Source organism: Octopus bimaculoides, chromosome 4 (genome assembly GCF_001194135.2).
Source record: "Octopus bimaculoides isolate UCB-OBI-ISO-001 chromosome 4, ASM119413v2, whole genome shotgun sequence".
Lineage (NCBI taxonomy): Eukaryota > Metazoa > Mollusca > Cephalopoda > Octopoda > Octopodidae > Octopus > Octopus bimaculoides.
Genome location: NC_068984.1, coordinates 132,655,915 through 132,664,514, shown reverse-complemented (window position 1 = coordinate 132,664,514; position 8,600 = coordinate 132,655,915). Strand labels below are relative to the sequence as shown.

General features: G+C 36.1%; 1 protein-coding gene across 4 annotated transcripts in view; it reads left to right on the top strand.

Moving 5' to 3' along the window:
- Positions 1–8,600, top strand: part of LOC106878923 (leucine-rich repeat protein soc-2) — a 20,230-nt gene that overhangs the window by 5,002 nt on the left and 6,628 nt on the right. Inside the window, exon 1 of one of the 4 annotated variants that reach the window (XM_014928314.2) lies at positions 6,766–6,970. The exons of 1 other annotated variant lie outside the window; for it this stretch is intronic. In XM_014928314.2, coding sequence (XP_014783800.1) covers positions 6,892–6,970 — 79 coding nt within the window. In that variant the 5' untranslated portion in view covers positions 6,766–6,891. Of the gene's footprint in view, positions 1–6,765; positions 6,971–8,600 lie in introns of those variants that run through there. 2 more of the 4 variants (XM_014928296.2, XM_014928288.2) reach the window with 2 other exon arrangements.

Sequence of the window (8,600 nt, the reverse complement as noted above, 5' to 3'; positions counted from 1 at the left end):
ATGATGATGATGATGATGATATATATATATATATAGTGGTGATGGTGGTGGTGGGCTTTCCGGCAGTAGCCCTCACATAAATTATTTATGCATATATTAGCAACACAAAATACATTACAGAACTTGTGGCTTCTCTGAAAGCATAGTCAGTATTATAAAAACACAAAAAAAAAAAAAGATCATGATATGAAATAACATCATAATAGCAAAGAAAAAAAACTGGATTCCTAGAAACCTGTTAGTAACTCATATATGGTTATTTGGTCTGCTAGAAATAACATCCAAATTTTGGCCAAAGTGACCACCTACTACATTAAAAATAAGGAAGATATTGGATAATGTAGACCTAGATATACAATATCCCTGTGAAAATGACAATATGGACAGCTGGAACTCTTTTGGCCATATGTCTAGTGAGTCTAGTCTGATCTTGGATTCAATAGCAACAACTAGAATTTGAAGAAATTTGATAAAATTTGTAAGTTAATGTAAGTTTTTATGCTAGAAGAAAAAAAGAATTTTGCAATTTTCTTCAAAAGTAAAGCTTGTATGAAATGCCACATCTCACAAATTTCACAGCGTGCAATATTTTGATTTATAAATTTTACCAATCCTAAAAGTGAGATATAATCCCAAATTATATACTGCTAATACATTTTGAAAAGTATTTACCACATGATTATAAATATTCATTTGTAACTATACTTTCAGAGGCAGTTTGTTATGTTAACAAATGTTTCATGTATAATCTTGAAAAACTGGTGAATTTTGTGTAAAGAGAACAATGTTTTCTCTTTATAAATTGTTTATTTTGGGATGTGGAAATTTGAAAGTACTTGTGTTAGAAGTAACATGTAATCTGATATATGTTTGTCATATATAAAAGTAAACAAGGTTACATGTAATCCTGTTTACTTTACATATGACAAATTCACACACACACACACACTTTATTCCAATATAATAGTGGAAAATATAATACATGCTTGCATGCACAAACACACAGCTGACAATCATACATACATAAACTTTTTGTGTATTTTCCTCCATTTTTTGTATTTCATCATCATCGTTTAACGTCCGTTTTCCATGCTGGCATGGGTTGGACGATTTGATTGAGGACTGGCGAACCAGATGGTTGCACCAGGCTCCAATCTGATCTAGCAGAGTTTCTACAGCTGGATGCCCTTCCTAACGCCAACAACTCTGAGAATGTAGTGGTTGCTTTTCCTTGTCAATGTGCAATCAATGAGTTAGCAAAGGATGCGGTAGTTTGCAATGAGAGAAAACAGAGGAAGAGCCCTTTAAATATAGTTATGAAGTGTAAGAGGCAATCAAGATCTAAAAGCCTAAGTCTAAGCAATGATGGTTAATGGTGTTGGAGGTGGTGATGTAGGTGGTGGTTGTGGGCTAGTAAAGAAATTGTATTAATGAAAATGATCAACAAAGCTAAGCGATCAAGCTCTACAGCTGTTACCATTCCAAACTGTTAGACAGCCAAAGTAAAGAGTTTTATCGTGTGAAATATTTTCTTCTTTATCACTTTCTGTATGATTTTTAGCAAGCAGATGTGGCTATGTGGTTATTGAAGTCTGTTCCTCAACCACATGGTTTCAAGTTCAGTTCAACACTGTGGCATCTTGGTCAGGTGTCTTCTATTATAGCTCTGGGCCAACAAAAGCTTTGTGTGTGTGTGTGATTGTGTCTCCTTCGCTTGAGACTTCTTGGGATTGTTGTATATGAATCATTCATTTCTGATGTTCTATGGAAACATGTCTGGCCATGGGGAAATGTTACTTTGCTTGAGAACAGGTTGGTGACAGGAAGGGCATCCAGCCATAGAAAAGCTGCCTCGATAAACTCCATCTGACCCATCCAAGTATGGAAAAGGGGACATTAAAATGATGGTGATAATCTTCTATCTGTTATTATCTTTTACTTGTTTCAGTCAGTTGGCTGTGGCCATACTGGGGGCACCACCTTGGAAAGTTTTAGTTGAACAAATCAATCCCGAGACTATTTTTTTAAAGCCTGCTACTTATTCTGTCAGTTTCTTTTGATGAACTGCTCAGTTATGGGGATGTAAACAAACCAACACCAGTTGGCAAATGGTAGTGGAGGAGAAACACAGATACAAAGACACAAACACACACAGATACAGACAGACACACAGACACAGACCCAGACACACATACACACACACACACAATGGGCTTCTTTCAGTTTTCCTCTGCCAAATCCACTCACAAGGCTATAGTAGAAGACACTTGCCCAAGGTATCATGCAGTGGGACTGAACCCGGAACCATGTGGTTGGGAAGCAAGCTTCTTACCACACAGTCACACTTGTGCCTATAATAATGATGATGATTTCATTAATAAGAAATTCTGAATTGGAAGGTAACAGATGTCGCCTCTGGAGACATCTTTCAGATGAGAAAAGTAAGGAGAGTGAGTGAAAGTGTTTGGAGTATTTGTGTGACACTATGTATGAGAGATAAAGAGCTAAAAACTGCAGGTTGGTGACTGAATAAAACAGCTGAGAAAGAATGGTGACGTAGGCAGATCTGAGTCAGAGACATAGGAGAGCATAGGGAGTCACAGCTTCCCTGGAACACATTTTTCAAAACTGATGCCTTTTCAACAATTTTAAAAATTTTTGGTTCACTTGTGTGTTAAAAGCTGAGTCTCATTTTTTTTTTTTTTTTTTTGTTAATTGCACGACCTTGAAAGAACTTTATGAAGTCATTATTTTATTTGACCCAACCCCCTGTGTTTTTCAACTGTCTGTTCAATCTCCTGTGATGTGTTGGTGGCTGTTGATATCTGAAGAGCCAAAACAAACCCTGGCGTCATAAACTCTCAACACTGGATGATCCTGTAGTTTCATCTTTTTCATGTCACATCTATATCAGTAGCTGTAAGTGTGATACGTAATGACATGACTGAAAACTGAAATTAATGAATTAATGAATAATTATATTCTACACACACACACACACACATGCATATACACACATCTATAAGTGTGTGTATTTTGTTGTCCCCCTCCCTTGCTTGGCAACAGGTGTTGGTTTGTTTACATCCCCATAACTTATCAGTTTGGTAAAAAAAAACAAAAAAAACTGGGTTCAATATGTTTGACTAAAACACTTTAAGGTAGTGCCCCAACATTGCTGCAGTCCAATGACTGAAACAAGTAAAAGATAAGATGGAAAATAATAACAAAGACAGAAGGTTGTTAAAGACTATCTGAGATGTGATTTCACTGGAGCAATTGGAAAATAGAAGAGACTTTTATTTGCTGCTGAAGACGGATTTTTGTCTCGCTAATGATCTTTACGACAATGTTCTTTTTCTTTTCTATATAAATGTGTGTCTGTGTGGGTATATGTGCACATATGTTCACACAATTGTAATATTATATGTGTATACATTCAACAAGTAGTTTATTAGTTTTGTTTTGAATTTTAAACTAAAAATAGAAATCAGGATATTTTCTGTTTAGTACAAAGTGTTATATATGCACTGCAGGAGCTGAACCAATTAAAAATAAAAAAGATCCTATTGTATAAATGGCTAACATTTAATGTTAGTAACATTTTAAAAGCTCTCCATGTTCAGTTTTGTGAAAACAAACGACATAATTTTATTGATTAGAATGACATGAAATTACACTTGTCACAGCTGTTTACAAGACTTATTCACTGATGAAATAATGTATGTTCTGGATAATCCTGTCTTTTTTCAATAGCGAATTTCATAGCGAATTTCACGAGAGTTATATTACAGAGTGTGTCTTTCTTTCAGTTAAGACGGCTGGTTGTGGTTTTGCCTCCTGTAACTGGTAGGTTGAGCAACTGATATCAGTAATCCTTTCTCCTATACATGGGTCAGCTATAATGTTCATAGACTGGAGCATTGTTCTTATGAAACAAGATCCCTTTTGTCAGTTTCCTGGGTGTTTGGTCTTGATAGCCTTTCATAACTGCCTCAGCAAGTTGGCATCATACTTCCCATTGATGGTGTTGCCCTTTTTGAAGATAGTAAATAAACACAATGCCTTTTGCATCCCTAAAAGCTGAAGCCATCACCTACCCTGCAAACGAAAAGATCTTGGCCTTCTTTGGAGCAGGTGAGGAGGGGTGTTTCCACTACATGGATTGTCTCTTTGTCTCTGGCTCAAACTGATGAAGCCAACACTCATCCTAGCTTAGGAAACATTTAAAGAAACCAGCTGGATCTGCTTCAAACAATGTCGAATTTTCTGGTGATGTGATCAACCTGGTACACTTTTGCTCAGGTGTCTGAAGATGTGGCACCTGCCAAGCAGAAAACTTCATTATGCTGAACTGGCAGAAACATTAGCACACCGGATGAAATGCCTAGCGGTATTTCGTCTGCCGCTACTTTCTGAGTTCAAATTCCAATGAGGTCAACTTTGCCTTTCATCCTTTCGGGGTCAATAAATTAAGTACCAGTTACGCACTGGAGTCAATGTAATCAACTTGATTCCTTTGTCTGTCCTTGTTTGTCCCCTCTATGTTTAGCCCCTTGTTGGCAATAAAGAAATAAGAAAACTTCATTATGCCAAGTTCATTGTGCAGGCCTGTTATCCATTACCATGTGGTGAGCACAGTCACCGTTTTCTTCAGTGGTGCCAGTTGTAAGACATCCAGATCTTGGGTCACCTTCAAGAATCTTCTTTCCCTTCTTGAAATCAGTTGTCCATTTTTGCACTGTTGATAAAGTCCTAATGTAGCAACTATGTCAACATAAATGTCCTTGGGAGCTAAACCCTTTTTGTACAGGTACTTGATAACGCCACAATGCCAAGTTTTGTCCATTTTCAAGAGAAGCTGTAATAATGATTTCAGATTTTGGCACAAGGCTGGCAATTTTGAGGAGAAGGTCTTAATCAATAGTCCCTGACTGCACCGACTCCTCTATCACCTTCATCATCCTCATCAACTGTTCTCCTTTTATACTAGCATCAACTGGATGAGTTGTCACAGTTTGAATCATTACTTAGGGTCACTATGCTCCTGGATGGGATAGAAAACCACTTTTCACTTGTATGTTCTAATGGCATAGTTTCTATATTTAGATGCCATTCCTATTTCCAACCACTTAACAGAATTTAGTTGATGCATTTTATGGAGGTTGTCTGTCCTTAAAAGGACTAAGGAATTTGCTTGGTCTTGCAGTCTCTCTGACCATCCAAGGCAGCATGGTCAAGTGTTCTTGTGTGAGAAAGACAGACAAATAACACTGTAATACAATTTTTGTCCCTGGGTAGCAACTGCTATTTCCTATTTGCTTACCCCTAGAAAGTATGAAAAATGGCTAATATTTCAGTCCACTCTGTAAAGTGGCTGTTGTTAGGAAGGTCATCTAGTTGTAAAACCCTGCTAACAGAAACACTGAAGTTGGCTTCACTATTTCTTTTGGCAGGGTTTTTTCCTGGAAGTCAATATTTTCTCTGTGGACATCCACCTCAGCATGGTCATGGATCAAGTAGAAATATATCAATGTTCCCTTTTGACAGGACAAAGAAATTTCCCACTGTCTTTTCAAGCAACAAGCAGGTGGATTTCGTTTCAAATCCAAGCAGGGCCAAACGAGGTCCTGCAAGTTATTTATAATAATAGGTAGTGTTATTATCTTCCCCTATCAAACTGTTCAACCCATGCCAGCATGGATAATGATGACGGTGATGATGAAGATGATTTCCTTCAAACTTTGCTTTTGTTACATTTATTCAAATTCCCCCAAATCCCTCTCAACACATGGCTGTGATGCTCCTCTACTACTCCTGCTCATGATCAGAGATGCATATATTGTTAGCCAGAGGACTGCATTGTTAGCAAGCCAGAGGACTGCACCACATTCCAATCTGTTTTGGCATGGTTTTCATGGCTGAATGCCCTTCCTAATGCCAACTACTTTACAGAGCGTACTAGATGCTTTTTACTTGGCACCATCACCAGCAAGGTCTGTTTGACATTGATTTTAGTGCTGGATGCACGTCCTAATACCAACCACTTTATATCCATCCATGTGAAAAACAGTTTATGTAAGTTAGCGTTAACATATTCAATGTACAGATCATGCAAAAGTTGAAATTAATAAATGTGTATACAAAAGGATTTCACTTAATGAATAATTTTATTTTCATAGGGTAACATATTGGTAGAATTGCTAGAGAGCAACAAAATGATGTGAGGATTTTAAAAATGTTCCTTTCTAATTTGAGTTCAACTCTCACTGTTTCTTTGTTTCCAGAGCTCTCTTAAATTCTTTTGTAGGTAGACAGTGCTATTTATTGTTTACAAGGTCAATAAAATAAAGTATCAGTCATATATTGTGTCTTTCTCTCTATCAGAATTCAATATATTTTCCTATTTTTCCAGCAAGCACGAGAGACAACTCCAATTATGTTTTGATCTTAATCTGATCTCATCAGCAAAGTATATAAACGTCATCGTACTTGCCGAAAATATTTATAAAAAGACCAAGTAAATTAACGTAGTCCAACATCATTAACCAACAGTTATTGTGTTGACAGATTTGTATTACTTAGTGGGTGAAAATAGTAGGATTTGGAAAATAAAAAATGAAATAAAACAAAACGACTATATATATAGTACATACAAATCATAGAATAAATTTGATTTCAACTTTGAAGTGTGCAAGTATATTGAGCAGTATTAAATAAACTACATTCTTCACATGGAATTATTTGCAAGACCAAACTAGCGTAGGTTTACACCGCCTTCCTAAATTTTGTTTCCATTCAACTTTTGTAATCTATTTTATTGTGTTTGGGGAAAGTCACTATATAATTAGATAATAAGATACCTTCTCTGTAAATTAATAAAATAATTCGATTATGGCTCATTCACAAGCAGGAGCTGATGTCGCTAACGTCGTTAATCGTTGTAATTCGGCAAAGCAAGATAAAAAGTTGGGTAAGTTTTGATAAGTTTAATCTAATAGGATTTTAGCTTAGAAAATGAAAGTGGATGCTTCTGTTTTTAGACATCATTATGATTGTCTTATATGAGTTTAATAGGGTTGATACTTATTGTATCAATTCTGCTAAAGATTATCTATTTCATGTGATCTAGTCGAGATTCTATCCTAAAACAGTTTATCGTTGTTGCATATGTGAAAAATTCGTTTCGCAATTAAATGGTTTCAGGTTCAGTTTCACTGCGTGTCACTGTGGGCAAGTGTATTATTCTAGCTTAGTCTCGGGTCGATGAAAGCATTATGAATAAAATTCGAGAGACAAAAGCTGTGGAAGTCCATCAGAGGGACTATTCCATTTTTTAGGTTATGAATTTAGTCTATCGTCACCCTTTATCACCTTTAGCGAAGTCCACGGTTTTGCAAGCATTTCGATCTCCCGGGTATGAGGATAACTTCCTCCCTTCTTCCTTCCAGTCTCGGAAACCACGAAAAAACTTCACAGAATATGCCCTTTCTCTGACTAAACTATTAAAAAGTAAAAATAAAATAATTTGGTGCTTTTCAAAATAGATTATAGGTTAGACGAGCCACGAAAAAAAAAAAAAAAAAAAGGCCCTGATTAAAGTAAGCAGTCTGCCAAAGCTTCAAATTTGAGAAGTTATTTTACTTTTGAATTTTAATTCATTTGTCCTTTCCTTTTGCTGTATATTATTATGTTGAGTTGTGTCTTGGTGGCTGTAGCTGGTAAAGGAAAACCCTTTGAATGTTTTATTTCTTCAGTCCCGCAGGTTGTGTTCGTTCGATTCTCGTCGAGTCGACCTTCTGGCGGCTAATTCTATCAATCAAAATAAATAAAAATATTATATGCCTAGTCAAAGGGAAATTTTGAAATGTATAATTTATTTAGTATTAATTTTAGAACGAATTTCATTAGCAGAGGTTTACGTCTGCTATGCAAACAGTAAAATTACTAGAAATCATATCGCCACAGTATATATAGTAGAAACAAGTTAACGAGAGAGCCTCAAAGTTGTTGCTTCACGTGCTAGAAATAGCGACCAAATGTCTGTTAAATCACACCCTTATCATTTTAAGGTAGGCCGTATCGAATAATGTAGACCTAGATTTTCTTAATAAAACGGGACAGACATCATTAGAAGCTTTTGAAACGGGATGGACATCACCAGAAGTTTTTGCTCGATTAGGACTGATTTGATGCTTAAGCATCTAAAATGGAGCAGGAATTTTTTCTTTTACCAAGAAATTATTTGAGTCATCTATATATATAAAAATGAGAATGTGTGTCTGTCTGTCTGTCTGTCTGTCTGTGTGAATCCCTAAAACTCGAGAACTACGCAACCAATTTCATTCAAATTTTACACATGCCTTACTTAGGGTTCCAGTTGTGTTTTAGTCAAATAAAATTATTAACTTCTTGCAGAGTTCGAGCACACGGCAACATAATATCTCCTCCACTATTTAAGTATTACGTGTCAAAAGTGAAACAAAAACACTCGTGTCAAATACTTTCACAGAGAGAGAAAGAGAGAAAGAGAGAGACAGAAAGAGAGAGGGAGAGAGGTGTATATGTATACATATACATGTATATGTACACCATTTCGATAC